The sequence below is a fragment of the Telopea speciosissima genome, chromosome 7, assembly GCF_018873765.1.
Source record: "Telopea speciosissima isolate NSW1024214 ecotype Mountain lineage chromosome 7, Tspe_v1, whole genome shotgun sequence".
NCBI lineage: Eukaryota > Viridiplantae > Streptophyta > Magnoliopsida > Proteales > Proteaceae > Telopea > Telopea speciosissima.
The window spans coordinates 13,430,080-13,448,343 of record NC_057922.1 but is presented as its reverse complement, the minus strand read 5'-3'; the positions used below and the strand labels follow the sequence as shown (position 1 = coordinate 13,448,343).

Here is an 18,264-nt window from a genome sequence, read left to right as displayed (position 1 = left end):
CCGGGACAAAAAATCCAGTAGCATATGAAAAAACAAGAGGATTTGTGCCGGGATCATCACACCAAGGCTCCGTTTGGTTGCAAGTGGAATTAAAGGGAAGGGAAATTTTTATACTTAAATTTTTTTTTTTTTTGTAATTATTACTCTAAGTGAGTATATCACTAACTCCAAATTATATCATATCTGATCATTAATAAATATGATAAAAATTTTAAGTATTACATACAATCACATGGGGTAATGATTACAAAAATTTCAATTTTAAGTTTGAAAATTTTCACTTGCCTTCTTTTTAATTTTCCTTGCAATCAAATGTAGCGTAAACACACACACACATAGACTACCAGTCATATGGAATCCACTCCTCCTTGACAGATCATTTAACTGACATCCAACATACAAGAACCATTCTCGTACAAGAATATAAACCAACCCGAGATAAACACGTAGGAGTGCTGACATAGGTCACACTCTGGCACACGCAAAATTCTTTATCCTAAAATATATCATACTTTTCTTGTTGGGGAAGGAATACCGAATTCATACAATCTACTATTCTACTTGATCCAACTACAGAAATCCTCAAAATCATTATTTTCTTGACCTTGATAACCCACATGTCCTTTCCACAGATATATGATGGAACAGTATCTCATATCTAATGACCTCGTGGTCCCCTCCTATTGGTCCCCATACGATATATATAAATAATTGCAAGTACTAATTTTTTTTTGTTTCAGAAACTCTTGATTTCTCGGCCATCAAAATCAGAATCTTTAATGTCTTAGTCTGCTTCGACAAATTCTCAGTCACCACCGACCACAGTGGCACAGTGAAGCAAAATTTCTATGGTATTGAGAGAGAGACTGCTATAATACAAATCCTTTGGTTCTACGAATCAACTGTGAGTGGGAGCCACGCACGATAAAGTAGAATTCACACCAGATCTCTCTCTCTCTCTCTCTACAAGAAAGAGACACGCTCGATCCTCGCAAATGACGCAATTTAAGCATTAAATTTGAAAACTTTTATTCAACTTTTTTTTTCGTCTTTTCTTTAAACTTTGGGGGAAGAAAGAAGGAGAAAGCCTTGGATATGGCAATTGGCAGAAGAGGCGTGTTTAATAACTCGACACTTCAGCAACTTTTTTTAGAGTAGAAAAAGACTCGATAAAAAGAAATCCTTTTCCACTCCAGTTTCACTGAACTTTCCCTTTTTCTTTCTTTCTTGAATCTTGAGTCTCTCTCTCTCTCTCTTTGTGTATCTGTATCTGTTTTTCTCCTCCCTCTCTCTCTTTCTCGGATTTATACGGTTCTTATCTTTGTTTTTCTGCTTAATTTGATTTCTGGGTTTTGATAAGGAACAGAAATGGAGCTAATCCTGGACTGGAAGTCGTTAGGTTCTCTGCTAGCAACTTTCGTTTTCATCCGAACTGCAATTCGTGATTTCCTTCCTCCTGAAGTATACCAAGCTTTGAAACGCCTCTTTTCCAAGGTCTTCTCGTCACTGCAACCCAAATGCTCTATAATCATCGAGGAATACGACAATTCCTACACCAACGAGCTTTACGATTCTGTACAGCTCTACCTGAGTTCCAACTGTTTCTCTGCTGCTCAAGTTCTCAAGCTCTCCAAGCTCAAGAACTCCAAGAACCTGACTTTTACCATGGATGCGAATCAGAAGCTTGAAGAGATCTTTGAAGGGTTTAAAGTCAAGTGGTCCTTCCACAGCGTCGAGAAGAAAAGCAACAGTCTTGGTTACTCACGACCTCAGGAGAATCGCTACTTCGAGCTCTCTTTCCATCGCAGAGACAAAAACAAGGTACAATCTTCTTACATTCCTCATGTAATGGAGGTTGCAGAGCATATCAGGTTCAAGAATAGAGAGCGGAAGCTTTACACAAACAGGTCAGCTGACGAAGATGGGAGGCTCTGGTCTTCTGTGCCTTTTGCCCATCCCTCAACATTCGATACTGTAGCCATTGACCCAGTTCTGAAACAAGAGATTAAAGACGATCTGATCAAGTTTGTGAACAGAAGGGATTACTACAGCAGAGTAGGCAGAGCTTGGAAGAGAGGGTACCTTTTGTACGGTCCACCTGGGACTGGTAAGACAAGCTTGATCGCTGCAATTGCTAATTTCCTGGAATTCGACATCTATGACCTCGAATTGACGGCAGTAACAAGCAATTCGCAGCTTAGAAAGCTCTTGATTTCAACTTCAAGCAAGTCTGTAATCGTTGTAGAAGATGTTGATTGCTCTCTTGATCTCTCTGACCGCAAGAAGAACGAAATTAATGGTGAGGAAAAAAATGAAAAGAGGCCATACAGAGGTCACAGTAGGGGAAATAACAGTTTTGGAAGCACGGTTAGCTTATCTGGGGTTTTGAATTTTGTTGATGGGCTCTGGTCATCTTGTGGAAGTGAGAGGCTAATGATCTTCACTACCAATCACAAGCACAAGCTTGACCCAGCACTGCTAAGGCCAGGAAGAATGGACAAGCACATCAATCTATCTTATTGTGAGATCACTGCGTTCAAGACACTTGCTTGGAACTATCTTGAGATTACTAAGCATGAACTGATGGAGAAAGTGGAGGAAATATTGCCTTTGGTGCAGATGACTCCAGCTGACATTGCAGAGATCTTTATGAGTTGTGAAGATGATGCAGAGATGGGAATGAGTAATGTTATTGAGGAGATGAAGAGGCGATTACAGTCCTCCATGGCAAAGGAAGATTCTTCTGTTGCAGCACAGGGGAAGGAAGAAGAAATACAGAGAGAAGAAGAGCACCCAGTTCCAGAAACTCATGAAGACTCGGTTGACTCGGCTAACTCGGCTAGTACGGATGCATAGGAAGATCGAACGAAACACTAGGCGCAGTGGACGATGGAGCTTTGCCGTGAGAAATGGCTCAGAGGTCAGAAACTCAATAACCCAATGGTCTGATTGGGTGGATCGGCAAGGAAGAGATGGGAATTAATCGTTTTGAGGAACGGTCCGAGTTAAACTCGTTAATGTTTTAACATTGACTCGCCTTGGTATTATAGTCTATATTAGTTTATATTTAGCAATGAATAATGCTAAGTTCGCAGATAACGTGGCGTTTTGCCATTGGATATCGCTAGGGGTAGTGTGACTGATGAAATTCCTTAGCGGATCGATGAACATTTATTTAGGCAAACATTACGATTATCTATTTTAATTGTTATTGTAATTTTTACAAAAGTATGTGTAAGATTGCGTACATTATGACCCTTCTCAGACTCCATAGAGGCAGGAATCTCGTGTATTGGGTATGGCTTTTATTTAATTGTTATCCTAATTTCTTCGTAACATTAATAGATCTGAATGTATTTAGAGTATTAACATTAAACCTTAAGACTCGAGGTTTTGATATGGATCCAAGATCTCAAAACATTCACCCTCGCAATCAGCTTAGATACAAATGGGATAAATCATAAAAGTTGCTCCCTATAAAAATGAGGCTAGAAGGCTTGATGTTATTGTTACCATTGACAATTTAAATCATGTTATAGAACAAAATAATTATACAAATCTTTATTTAATTACTTTGCCTGATTTCTTTACTCGTGAGTTTTAACAAGAATAGAAAGCAAAAGACCATAGTTCTTAGCCTTTCTAAAACAAGTTTTCCTACTTATTTTATACATTGCTCGCTTCGTTTAATTCAAGTATCCAGCTCTCGAATTAGTTCGGAGCCTCCTTCGCCTACTTTGTCTCCTAGATCTCATTTTATGGAGATCACTACTCTCAGTTGCATAGCAATGGAAAAGGAACATGTTAAAAAACCTCCCCCTGAAATTGCTTCAATGTATTTACGAGATCATTTGCAATTATAGATTACAAAAATTGGAAATTTTATAAAAAGATCCTTATGGATTTGCAGTAATTATTCGTAATTATCAGAACAATTCTGTTATTGTATTCTCCAAGATGCAAATTATTGACTGTAATTACATGTTTGGTTAAAATGCATTCTTGATATTAGAATACTCAGGCATTTCATCAAACACCTCATCAGCCATTCTGTTTGTCACATACCCTGCATTTCCAACTAATCTAGAACTTGACATTCAAGAAACCAACAAATCCTCATATTTCCTTACCCAAGACAATAAATTCCGGAAGATAATAAAAAAGAAAAACTAAAATGGATTATGGTAGATCAAAGCCCACATTAGCCACAATTGCGAGATACCCAAGGATGGCCGAGAGACAGACAGGAGCGCCAGCACCAAAACTCTTGGCATAATTCCTGGCCTTAGAAACCTAGCTATCCTCACTGGCTTTTAAGAGTTTTTTCATGAATGCATGTATTGGAAAGAGTTTTTCATGAATGCATATTTTGGTGGATTATAAGATTACTTGGAGGTACTCTGGCGAGCTGATGACAACACATTTTTTTCCAAAGAAGAGTTGGCTACCACATTTGAGCCTAACTTTTTGGTAAATTTTGAATCAGCAGAACCTAATCCCAGCCTAAACGTAACTCAATTGATCCCAATTGTTTCATTGATACAACATGAAAAATTTGCAAGATGCAGAAGATGGGAGGAAAATGATGGAAGAATGGACCATTCACTTCTTAGGCAAGGGTTCTCTGAGCCTATCCTACATTTCTTCACAGATAACAATTAAATCTGTCTTCTCTGTCTTCAGCGCAGGTGAAGATATAGGAAGCCTTGAGCAATGCTTTTTTGATGGCTTTAGGGGAGAGAATGCAGTCCTCTAAACCTGCGTCTTCAAACCTCGATGGTCAAATCGTCTTCAGCAGCCCATCAGCCCTGAGAGAGAGAGGGAGGTGCTATCATTGCTATTATTTCACAAATTGAAGGTCGGGCTACAGAACTGGAACGCAGAATGGATTAAAAGCCTGTTCCAGAATGGGCCTCATTCTTGGATGCATTCCATGATTTGAGAACAAGAAATACCAAACAATGTTCTTTTCATTCCACTACATGTTCTTGATCCAGAATGCATACCAAACGCAGCCTTAGAATCAAGGACTTAGATCAGTGACAGAATACTCCATGATCTTGAGCTAAAAAGCTACCATCATTATGAGAGAAAAAAAGGTTATTTATAAAGTAGTTACAGAAAACTTGAGTCTTTACAGATTCACACACCACCATACCTATCTATATCAAGAAACTAAGAGAAGGATTCACTATAAACTGAGTTACACAAGCGGCTGATATGGAGTCACATTCTCAACCTGAGAGTAGTTTCTTTGTCTTGTAACATATAAACATTTGACATTGGTTCACCTGTGACAACAATTAATTTCATTTAGATTCATTCCATTCAGGTACAGAAAGAGTAGATTACCAAGTGCAGATCTACAAACAGATGCTTACCCAGAGCTGCTGCTATTAGCAGGTCCACCTTTCCTCTGACCAATACGAGAAGGTTCCCCCTGATCTGCCAAGAAACGGACAACAACACAAGTAATATTATCTGCACTTCCTCTGTGGTATGCTTCTTGCAGCAGCCTTTTGGCAGCCTCTTCTGGATCCTCTATAGACTTAATCATAGAAACAGCCTCCTGAAATAATTCAAGGACCAAAGGAGTGAAGGGTCAGCCTTTTGTTGCGACTAAAGCCAAGTCAGTAAACTTATTTGTATATCATGAAGAAAAGCAGAAAATGTTAAATGCTGGCCTTAAACTTGGCACTGACTCTTTCTCTTTTGGTTTGGATTGGATTCAGTCGCATATTGAGTTCTGGAGCTACCCGGGATGCTTGCTTGGAAAGCCCCTACTCAAGGCCGGTTCGATTTTCTAGCCATTTTGTATAAATCTCAAGGCCATGTTCTTTTTGTGGCACATCCAACCATTGACCGATATCATTCAAAGGTGCTCCAACTCCAAGGTCGAACATTGCTTAAACCATAGCAGTTGTCCTTGCAACCAAGCAAGTCTGGGTTCTTAACCCATTGCCTTGGAGTAGGTTACTCTACATAACCAGATACTACTGCACAAGTGGAAATGCATTTCCCACATGACAGCATAAAGTTTGCAAAACTAGTTGAAAAATCAACTTTCGTATCATTCGTTGAATGAACAAAAGTACAAATGGTGAAAATTCGAAATATAGTTGTCCATATCATTGAGATTGGACCCAAAACTTGATGTAGGACTACCGCAACAGTACCTGATTTGTGACGACATCCCACAGTCCATCACTTGCAAGGATGAGAAATTCCAGGGAGTTGTCAATCACTTCTTCCTGCCAATTCGATAGTGATAAAAGTCATCAGCTAAACATAAGCATCCAAATATTCAATCACTACTAGACTTTGATAGAAATTATACACCAGCAATTCTATTCCAGGTTTCAGCAAACAAGTGCAAAACTTGGGAAGTGAAAGTCTCCTATACGCACCAGGTGCCAGACAAAATTCTCAGAGGTCGGGCAAGTGAGTTATCAATACAAGTACATCTAAATAAGAAATAAATTAAGTTCAATAATAAATGATATTTATAAAGATCTAAAAGAGTAATTTATCAAGATGCGGAACAGAAAAGGAAGGCAAATACAGTAGCAATTCCAAACACAAACTAAGAAAATCATTCCCCAGCCCAGCCCCACCCTCCGAAAAAACAGGGAAAAAAATAATAATAATAACCCAATAATTGTGAACTAAGAAACTTAGTAAGGCCGGAAGCAGGATGATATCTGTTAACAAAACAGTTCTAGGAATAATGCTAGGATGATTTATTATCATCCCAAGCACATCTATTTATAATCATAATAAAACAGAGAACATACTTACATGAGCATTGTGGGACTAAACCACATACAAGAGAAACATAATAAAAAGGGGAAAAAGTCCAGAATACCCCCACGGTATTCTGGCCCATATAATCCAACACTCCCGCTCAAGTTGGAGCATATATATCATGCATGCCCAACTTGACTAAGATAGGAAGAAACATTTTGCCACTTAGTCCCTTAGTGAACACATCAGCCAGTTGATCAGCAGACTTCATAAAGGGAACACAAATGAGTCCGGCTTCAAGCTTCTCCTTGATGAAATGTCGGTCAATCTCCACATGCTTAGTACGATCATGCTGGATAGGGTTATGAGCAATGCTAATGGCGGCTTTATTGTCACAATAAAGCATCATGGGAAGATGGACAGCAACAACAATATCCTGCAACAATCCTCTAAGCCATAGAAGTTCACAAATTCCTTGTGCCATCGCACGAAATTCGACTTTAGCACTGGACCTTGCCACAACATTCTACTTTTTGCTACTCCATGTGACAAGGTTCTCACCCACGAAGGAACAATAGCCCGAGATAGATTTTCTGTCAGTGGAACCAGCCCAATTGGCATCAGTATAAGCTTCAATCTTCAGGTGACCATTGGGAGAGAGAAGGATTTCTTTTCCTGGAGCAGACTTCAAATACCGCAAAATACGACGGATTGCCTCCATGTGAGAGGAATAGGGATCATGCATAAACTAGCTCACCAAACTTACAGCAACGGCTATGTCAGGTCGTGTGTGAGAGAGGTAGATTAGTTTGCCCACTAATCGCTGATAACAACCCTTGTCAACAGGTTCACTCTCTTTCTCCTTAAGTCTTGTAGTAACTTCCATAGGAGTATCTAAAGGATGACAACCTAGCAGTCCAGTCTCAGTCAATAGATCAAGGATATATTTTCTTTGAGAGAGAAAGATGCCCTTCGAAGATCGAGCAACTTCTATCCCTAGAAAATATTTTAGAGGTCCGAGATCTTTTACCTCAAACTCACGGGCAAGGAAGAGCTTCAAATTCTTGATAGCATCACCATCATTACCAGTGACCATAATATCATCCACATAGACTATGAGAACAGTTACCTTGTCACCAGTTTGTCTGATAAACAAAGTGTGATCAGCATTGCTCTACTTATAACCTTGTGAAATCTGCCAAACCAGGCTCTAGGTGACTGCTTCAACCCATAAAGGGCACGCTTCAATTTACAGACCCTGCCCTTAGTCCTGTTATTAGAGAAGCCTGGTGGAATGTCCATATATACCTCCTCCTCAAGCTCCCCATGGAGAAAGGCATTCTTTACACCTAACTGCTGAAGATCCCACCCAAGATTTGTAGCACAAGATAATAACACCCGTACAGTGTTGAATTTTGCCATTGGTGCAAAGGTCTCCTGATAGTCAACTCCGTAAGTTTGAGTGAACCCCTTTGCAACCAGACGTGCCTTATATCGATCCACTGAACCCTCAGCCTTCTGTTTGACCACAAAGACCCATATACATCCAACTGGTTTTTCCCCTGGAGGAAGAGCCACAAGATCCCACACATTATTTTTGTGTAGTGCTCTCATTTCTTCCAACATTGTTGCCTTCCACTTTCCATCTGTAGATGCTTCTTGCCAATTTTTAGGAATCGAAACAGAAGAAAGAGAAGATACAAAAGCACGAAAAGAAGGAGAAAGAGAACTATAAGAAACAACATGAGATATGGGATGTAAAGTGCAAGTCCTAATACCTTTGCGATGAGCAATAGGTAGGTTGGAAGAAGAGGGTTTACCAGGAGAGGAAGGGTTTGGATCTGGAGCCGGCAATTGGATGGGTATTGGTGCTAAAGTGGATTGAAGCTATCCTCTGTTGGTCCTGTCCCTTGTATAGGTAAGTATGTTGGAGTTGTCAATCCTCTTTTGAAATTCACCAATAGTTCTCTGGATTGAAGTCAGCTCCCTTTGAATAGGAACATTAACAACACTCTTTTCTATGGTCTCCCCCTGTAAAGGATTCCCGTCAGATGAGGGGAGAACAGCCAGAGGAGGTTGGGCATTAACTAATGAAGGATGGGCAACATCCAAAGGAGGCTGGGCAGCGGCCATGGGTGGCTAGGCAGAAGCTAGAGGAACCTCAAGAGGAGGAATCTCAAAAGGCACATCTTCACTAGAACTCTCCCCCTGAAGAGGTGGTGAAGAATAATAGGAAAGGGTCTCATGAAAGACAACATCCATACTAACCAAAGTACGGCGGGAAGGGGGATGGTAACACTTATAACCTTTCTGGGTCGGAGAATAACCCAGGAAAATACAATGGAGCCCCCTAGGTTCAAGTTTACCAGGAGATTTGGTATCTCGAGCATAACACACACAACCAAACACTTTGGGAGGCACAATAAAGGAGGAATTTCCTAGTAAAACATCAGATGGGCTACGGGAGTTAAGAACCCAAGAAGGTAATCTATTGATGAGATAGGCTGCAGTGAGAACTGCATCCCCCCAATATTGAGATGGGACATTCCTAGCAAACATCAAAGCCCTGGCCATTTCTAACAAGTGGCCATTTTTTTGTTCTGTCACACCATTCTGGGCAGGGGTATCAACACAACTAGTCTGGTGAATAATGCCATGATCAACCAAATATTTTTGAAATTGAGATTCTGTATACTCGGTTCCATTATCACTTTTCAATATTTTGAGAGTAGCCTGGAACTGAGTTTGGATCATTTTATGAAAATGCTGAAAACATGAAAAAACCTAATTTTGTGTGTAAAAGATACACCCATGTGTTCCTAGAATAACAATCAATGAAAGAGACAAACCAACGATGACCAGAAATAGATGTCATACGACTAGGGCCCCAAACATCAGAATGCATCATTTGAAAACAAGAACTCCTTTTATTTGAAATTGGACAAGTTGAGCATGTCTGTTTGGCCAGAACACAAGCCTCACAAAAAAAGTCATCCTTAGTATGTAGGGTGGGACTAAGAAATAAATGTGCTAAAATTCCTAAGGGGGGGGGGTAACCTAACCTACAGTGCCACTGGTAGAGTTCAGAAGAGACTGAGGAGTTCTGGTGTAGCGGAGAAGGTAATGGTGGTGGAGAGAAGCGACTGTCATCAAGCAGGTACAGTCCACCGTGCACTTTACCCAATCCAATCATCTTCCCAGATTCTAGATCCTGAAACACACAATGAGAAGGAAAAAAGGTAACTTTGCAGTTAAGATCACGAGTAATACTACTAATTGAAAGAAGGTTAGTAGTAAAATTAAAAATGTGCAAAACAGAAGACAAGGGAAGAGAGGAAGTGCAGTTGATGATTCCTTTTCCAGATATGGAAGAAAGGGAGCCATCAGCCACTTTGACCTTGTCTTTCTCAAAAGTGGAAGAATATCTGTGAAACAGACTAGAGGAACCGGTCATATGATCTGTAGCTCCAGAATCTATGATCCAAGGATGGGAAGCTACAGAAGCACAATAACCTCCAAAAGGAATACCTGACCGGGCAAAGTGTGAACTTGAAGGAGTAAAAGAGTTGGCAGGAGCAGCGGATGTAGTAGAGGCAGCAGCAGCGGAAGTCCTTAGCATACGGAGGAATGCCTGTAAATCGTCCTGGGATAGACCAGTGTCAGTAGCAGGGGCAGTGGTAACAGACTCAGTATGGTTTGCTTTCTTTGGCTTCTTCTTAGCAGCCCTCTTAGCTTCAAAGTCAGCCGGCTTCCCATGAAGTTTCCAACACTTGTCTTTGGTGTGGTAAGGTTTGTGATAGTGCTCACAAACAATAGTACCAGTAGTAGAATCAGCAGAAATAGTGCCTGTAGGGGCAAGAGCAGCCTGGGCAGCAGTCTGGAGGGCTGACTTGTCAGTAATAGGAGGGTGCAACATGGAAGCCCTACGGTTTTCTTCAAAGGAGACCAATGCATAGGACTGTTCAAGTAAGGGAAAAGGTTTGTGACCCAACACCTGAACCCGAATATGATCATACTCCACATTCAACCCAGCCAGAAAATCATAAACCCTGATCTTGTCCACATATTCCTTGTAAGAAGTAATGTTAGCAGCTGTACTTGGGTGAAAATCAGAAAAATGGTCCAATTGCTGCCAAAGGCTGTGCAAAGTAGCATAGTATTTGGAGACTGTCAATTCTCCCTGAGTTGTATGAAGGACCTTCTTCCGGATTTCATATACTTGGGCATCATTGCCAAGCTGCCCGTAGGCCTCCTTGCAAGCAGCCCAAATTTCAGAGGCGGTATCAAGGAGAAGAAAATTATGCTGCAAATCCGTAGTCATAGACCCAATCAGATAGGACATGAGAACCCCATTGTTGGCAAGCCACTTGTCTTGAGCAGCTCCAATCTTAGTTGGCATAACACTGGTGCCATTAACATGGCCAGTAAGGCCACGGCCAGCAATGGCAAAGGAAGCAGACTTAGACTAAAGCAAGTAATTAGTGCCATCCAACTTGATTGGATTTGGAGGAAAAGTATGATAATTTGGTTTGCCGTGTCCATCACCAATAGAAGTAGCAGTCGAATCCACTGAGTCACCCTTGAAGACAGTAGAGAAGCCCAAATTGCAGAGAGGGGTTGTTGTGATGAGAAAACCAAAAAATCCTTCAAGTTAAGGGCTGAAAATTGGAGGAGAATCACCTTTTAATGTGAGAGGATACGTCTCCAAAAATCAGCAGCATCAGACAAGTAAAACCCTAAGATCGATATTTGCAGGGTTTTGAAAAAAACCCTGTTTTGGCTGAAATCGATGTAGGGTATAAGAGGCCCAAAAACTGAAGTGTTGCAGCTCCAACCAAGGTCGAGTGTGCCTTTATAAGTAGAGAACCAGCCTGTAGATGATGTCCTTGGTGAAGATAAAAAAACTCCAAAAGAAAAATCAGCAGCAAGCAGCCCAATCCCAAAAATCGATAAATATCAGGGTTTTGGAAAACCCTGAAAAGAGGAAATCGATTGGGAGGAGGGGTCTTCAACAACCGATAGAGACTTGAGAGCAGCTGGTCAAGATCGTAGAGGAATCTCCAACAGAGGGAAAACCAGCCTTCAACAATGGTAGTGGCTGAATCTTCAAAAAATTCTGGAAACTCCAAATATCGCAGATAGAGGACCAGCAGCTATCGAGCAGAATTTCTATCATAAAAAGGAAAAAAAGAGGTGGGAATAGGGCAGTAGCTAGATCATATGATCACCTCTGTAGTGCTGCCCTTAGGAAGGAAGGAGAAGCAAAGAAAAAAAAGAGAGAAAAAAAAAAACAAGAGAAGGAGAAGGGAAGAAAAACGATGGGAGGCTGGGGGGGTTTTGAAAACCTAGATCAGAGAAATTTTGGCTCTGATACCATGTTAACAAAACAGTTCTAGGAATAATGCTTGGATGATTTATTATAATCCCAAGCACATCTATTTATAATCATAATAAAACAGAGAACATAGTTATATGAGCAATGTGGGACTAAACCACATACAAGAGAAACATAATAAAAAGGGGAAAAAGTCCAGAATACCCACACGGTATTCTGGCCCATATAATCCAACAATATCCTCCATATATTATGCTTCCATAGATTTTTCCTAGTTTCTCTAAATTGCAACATCTCTACCTTTATTTTACCCCTAAATTCTTTCTTTATTATATTTATATTGTTTTTCAAAGCCATACGAAGAAAGTGTCCTTATTTCTCATCCCATGGGGTTTCTTATCTCACTTACCAGTTGTGAAATTCTTTCACGGAAAAAATCCCATCGTAAGAACACAACTTTTATAGTAGGATGAAGCCCAAAGCAAGACAATTATTCCAATCCAACTTTAGTGTGGGGGTTCCTATGGTGAGAGCATTCAATCAGGGGAACAACTATTACCAGCTTGCTCTAAGGTCCAGCCTGCCGGTGCCGGATGGTCCAGAGGTTGAGTGACATGTTACCGATACAACTGACCAAGTCGAAAGGAGAAAAAATGGATTTGAATTTTAAGGTTTTAGATGTGTAAATTAGGTGATGCAGGAGCAGGGTTGATGCAGTGGCATTACAGTGGCTGGACACATACGATAGACTTTGGAAACCAAATCCCAGAAGGTCCAGTCCACTCTCTAAGCCCTTGGGCTCAAATTTGGGTCCAAAAACGGTCTGTAGGTGGTAGATAGTCTTTTATTTTCCATATTTCATTTGCCATTCTCCATTTTGCATTTCCCATCTTTTTTACCATCCCTCCTTTCCCCACTTCTTCATTCCTCTTTTTGGCTAACCCTTAGTCTTCCCTACTCTATTTTGTTTGGATCCATGTAGCCGACCCCATTAAGTTGGGATAAGGCTGAGTTTGTTGTTGTTGGTGGTGGTGTGGATCTGGGGCATTACAAATGGTATCAGACCTGTAGAAAACCTAGGACCTGTAACCAGTAACTTGAGAGAGAAGAGAAGATGGAAGAAGAATTGATTGTAATGCTTGAGTGCCTTAATCGACCACCCAGCCCCTTTATTTATAATAACCAAAATTACACCTTATTCCTACTCAAAGTAGGAATGCAACTTATTCCTAATCAAAGTAGGAATGATTCCCAATCAAAATAGGAATGCCCCCCTTGCCTATTCCTATTAGGAATTCCCATTACAATCATAGTTCAAAATCTCGCGAAATCTCGATCGAGATTTCGAAAATTTCGGATATTTCGAGCTGCTTGAAACGAAATGCTACTTCGAATCGAAAAAATACAATATCTCGAGTGAAATTCTCGAAATTTCTTGATATCTCGAGATTTCGAATTTTTCGTCAAACCCTTATATATAAAAGACCACATTTCGTCAGTCTCAGTCGAAACGAGACTTCAAAACAGCTCTGGTTTTCTGGTTTTTGCTTGGCTTTTGCTCATTTCTTCTCCATTCTTCCACTTCCCATTTGAATCCTTGCCACATCTACGCCGGAACCACTTGGAGAACACAAGATTCAAACTTCTTAGCACATCTGTGAAGCCTTTCCACTATTCCAGGTAAAACCATATTCTCAAAATTGGTTTTTTTTTAGGGAAATACATGATCAATATGTTTGTTTGTGATGAAATAAATACATGTTAGACACCGGAAGCCGATCCACAACTTCACGGTGTCGAAAACACCATTTTGGGTGACTATTTTTGCAATTTGAACATTTAAATGTGTTTATATAGCCTAAAATAGGGTTTCCATGAAGTTTCAGGCCTTAACTTGGCCTAAAACCCACCGAAATGACCTACCGAAACATACCAGAAAAATACAATATTTCGACCGAAATATCCGAAATTTTGAATATATATTTCGGTCAGCCCGAAATACCGAAACGAAACAAGTTCTCGAACAATGATTACAACTAGGAATCCCAAATAGAGATCGATTAAGGGGAAACAATACAGAAAAGGAAATAAAAATAAAAGACAAAACTAATAAAACCAAAAGACTAAATTACCCCTATCGGGTAATTTAGCCTATCTCAACACTCCCCCTCAAGCTGGAGCAATACAAATAAGTAAAGAAAGAAGATCCAGCTTGAACTACAGAAAAAAGAACTCCTAATAATGCTAACACTCCCCCTCAAGTTGGCGCATATAAGGTACTAATACCCAACTTGAATAAAATGGGAAAAAATTAAGTTGCAGTAGAATCCAGCTTGACATATGAATGCAGCTCCCAAATAAACCGTCAAGAACTTGAAAAAATAGATCTTCAAAACTTGGATAGACTTGATCAGCAAACCGAGACTGGAATGTCTTCCAAAAAAGGCAGCTTTCAACGATCTTCAATAGCTATCTAGTGATGAATCTCAGATTATCATAGTGACATACAATCTTGAAGTGAAATAACTAGAGCAGCAAGCAGCGAAAACAAACTGAATCCGGCAGCGAAAAAAAAACTATATCAACCCAATCAAAAGTCCTCAAATAGGCAACAACCAAATATCTTCAATACTTCAATCTCCCCCTTATGGTAAACTCAACCCAATAACAAAGTAGATACCCATTGGCAATGGTGAAAATTCTGATCTTCTATGCTTTGCACCAAGTGTTCCTGCAAGTTCTGCTTCTACAATGTCTGCAGGTGTACTGTACATAATCCCCCCCTCACGTGTAGTACACGTGGACATAACAGAGATAATGTTAAAGATAGGGCAAAAACATAATATTCCAGAATTTTCTAAAAGTGCTATGGGTAATTAAAAAGGAAAGAATGACAAAATTGTAATTTACCAGAAGTTTCCAAAGGTGTTATGGGTAAATACCAAAGGTATGGGATATGAAGGGAATTAGAATTATTGAAAAAGAACGGTGTTGGTAAAAAGGATGGCATGGTTGTAATTTGGTGGAAATCCACTTTTAAATACAATCCAAGCCAAAGGGCAAACTGATAATAAACCAGAATTTTCAAGGGTCAATTGGGTAGGCAAATAGGGGAATGGATGAAAAGTAATGGCAGTTCCGTAAATAATCAGAATTTTGCAAGGGCTTTTTGGTAAACAAAAAACAATGGGATGCAATGAGTAAAATAACCAAAATTTCGTGAATGGCTATGGAGGGTGGCAATCTTGTAAATAATGTAAATTTAAAAACCCATTAAGAAAATTGTAACAAAACAAGGATATAATGGGCATTAAATTCAAGAGGAAAGGACAGAGTAGGAATTTCAGAGAATATAGGGGCAAATCAGAAATAACTTCAGGATAGAACAACTTCTGTATATTTTTAAAGGGTTGGCCTTGAGTGTAAATACCAAAAAATTGTGTCTTTCTTCCTTACGGTTTCTGAAACCAAGAGTAAAACTTGTTGACAGAGGAGCAACACTTGGCAATAAAGTAGGATTTACCAAAAACGATAAAGTAGGAGACAAAAAGGGTAAAGAAAGTTACAAAGGAAAGTTTATTTTCTGCCTTCCATAAAACCAGAACCAAGGGTGGGGCAGGGCGGAAACCTTGTAACACCATGGCGATAAACATGGGAGAGAAAACCAGAGAAGAAGGGATCTCACCAACAATAGCAAACCAAAGAAGGATCTTTCTATCTACTTCAAAGCAGTAGCAAAATCAGTGGCCAGTGATGACATTAGCAGAGGCAAAAACCCACATAGCCGCAGAAGGCAGTATTGCAGAACGCAGAAAGAAGCTTGCGACACTTAACCAAGAGATTGCATAACAGGTGCAAGCAACAACAGCTAATCGATACTCAGATCAGCAGTAGTAGCCATCAACCAATCCTTCGAACTAGAAAACACCATAAACCGTAGCAGCGGCAGACAGAGGTGGAACCAGCGGAAAGGAATCAAGAGACAAACCAAGAAAACCAGGAGACAATTCAACTGCGGCACTCGATTCAACATCCATCAATAGCAATAGATTGCAGAAATCTTTCAACACCCCAAAAGCGGAAACCTGCTTCTATGTCGATCAGAAGAACTCATTACCGACTTCCAACGTGAAACTCCACCGTGAACCAGAGGCGAAACCAATGGATCGAGGTCAGAAGAAACACACCGAGAAAACCAACAGAAATACCAATATTACGAGAAACCAGATCCATAGCAGCAGTAATCGCAAGAAAGAAACCACAGCAACAGCACTCGAGAAGAACACTCCTTCGATTGACAAACAAAACCCTAGTCCTCCTTTTATGAACTAGGGTTTTCTCATCCAACCCAGAAACTTAAACGAGCCTCAAAACTGCAAATTGTGAAGAGAATCAGTCACTGATTGCCTAGCTCTGATACCATGTAGAAAACCTAGGACCTGTAACCAGTAACTTGAGAGAGAAGAGAAGATGGAAGAAGAATTGATTGTAATGCTTGAGTGCCTTAATCGACCACCCAGCCCCTTTATTTATAATAACCAAAATTACACCTTATTCCTACTCAAAGTAGGAATGCAACTTATTCCTAATCAAAGTAGGAATGATTCCTAATCGAAATAGGAATGCCCCCCTTGCCTATTCCTATTAGGAATTCCCATTACAACTAGGAATCCCAAATAGAGATCGGTTAAGGGGAAACAATACAGAAAAGGAAATAAAAATAAAAGACAAAACTAATAAAACCAAAAGACTAAATTACCCGATAGGGGTAATTTAGCCTATCTCAACAAGACCAGACCTCGACAACGTGTGGGGCCATAGCTGGGACGCTATGCCCGTAAGAAGGGGAGAATGTAACACCCGAGAGACGGCATAGTACTGGTCAACCTTCGAGATCATTGAAGGGTCCCCACCAAGAAACGACAAAGTACCTAGGGGGAAAGTTCCTGGACAATTGATAACCTCAAGCACCCCACCCTAGTATGAGCTTTTTAAAACCGTGAGGCCCATGGGCCAAAGCGGATAATATCATGCTAGTGGTGTGGGTTTGGGGCGTTACACTTCCACTCTTCATAGTCTTTAGAATCTGTAGAGGGAGGTTCTGACAGCAGATACTTTAATTACCTTTTTGCATCGATGTATACTTTCACAGCTTGGCCCCACAAAAGATAATTAGATGATCCATTGAGAATAGCAGTGATTTGGACATTGACCGAGTCCGTAGAAGAGTCTTGAGTCACCCATTAGAACACGAAAGATAAAATTCCAGCATCATAAAATAGGGAGAAAACCCAACTACAATCTATGATAAACCCAAAGGTCACAGCAGCCAGCCAATACATGAAGGGTATTAAATCTACTTGGGAATCAAAATCAGAATAAAAAGAATCAGAAAAATGCAAACCAACAATTGGAATCACATCACTCCTCCTTACTGGGGCATCCCCAGGCCTCCATTGAACATGACCAAACCACCTCAGACGACTCTCTCGGAGCTTGTCATTGATCAGAGCAACTCCGAAGTCAGCTCTAATACGATCATTCCTTATTCTATCCTTGTTTTTCCACACATCCATCTTAACATCCTCATCTCTGCCACACAAAGCTTCTCAATATGACACTTCTTAATTACCCAACATTCTACCCCATACATCATAGTCGGTCAAACAACAGCCCTATATAACTTTCCTTTAAGCTTCAAAGGAATACGTTGATCACACAGCACTCCGGACGCACCTCACCACTTCAACCATCCCACTTTAATTCTTTGTGAGACATCATTTTCTGTCACCTTCTTTATTTATGATTGACCCCAAATATCTAAAATAGTCACTTTGTGGTATCTTTTTTTCCTTAATTTGCACCATGTCCGTATCTATCATAGTGTGACTAAAATTACACATCAAATACTCCGTCTTTGTTCTACTAATCTTAAAACCTTTTGTTTCCAGGGTTGATCTCTATAGAAAAATGCAAACCACGAGTGTTAAAATACTCTATGCGCAAAGAAGAATCTCCCTTGAAATCGTAGGGAGCAATAGGATTCTGTTAGATCTGAAATTTGAAGCACTTCTTCAGCAGTAATATATAGAGAGAGTATGTCTGCAAAGTTTCACAGTAATCTAACAGGGGAAAGGTAACTTCTTGAAAGATTCCCTCTAGAACTAGGGTTTCTCAAGAAACTA

General features: G+C 40.1%; 2 protein-coding genes across 2 annotated transcripts in view; one reads left to right on the top strand and one right to left on the bottom strand.

The window, feature by feature from the left end:
- Positions 1–1,326: 1,326 nt before the first annotated feature.
- LOC122669957 (AAA-ATPase At3g50940-like) lies at positions 1,327–2,866 on the top strand. The gene has a single exon (XM_043866881.1). It carries the CDS (start codon positions 1,369–1,371, stop codon positions 2,854–2,856), a length of 1,488 nt encoding a protein of 495 aa, XP_043722816.1. The 5' UTR covers positions 1,327–1,368; the 3' UTR covers positions 2,857–2,866.
- Positions 2,867–5,090: 2,224 nt separating this feature from the next.
- LOC122669284 (probable protein phosphatase 2C 59) overlaps positions 5,091–18,264 on the bottom strand; it is a 28,124-nt gene continuing 14,950 nt past the window's right edge. The window contains exons 8-10 of the mRNA XM_043866027.1: positions 6,177–6,251; positions 5,382–5,569; positions 5,091–5,291 (exon numbers count right to left, since the gene is read on the bottom strand). Coding sequence (XP_043721962.1) covers positions 5,288–5,291; positions 5,382–5,569; positions 6,177–6,251 — 267 coding nt within the window. The 3' untranslated portion in view covers positions 5,091–5,287. The remainder of the gene's footprint in view (positions 5,292–5,381; positions 5,570–6,176; positions 6,252–18,264) is intronic.

What these genes read in the sequence shown, in the direction of transcription:
- LOC122669957 (XM_043866881.1), top strand. Translation starts at nt 1,369, where the DNA reads ATGGAGCTAATCCTGGACTGGAAGTCGTTAGGTTCTCTGCTAGCAACT.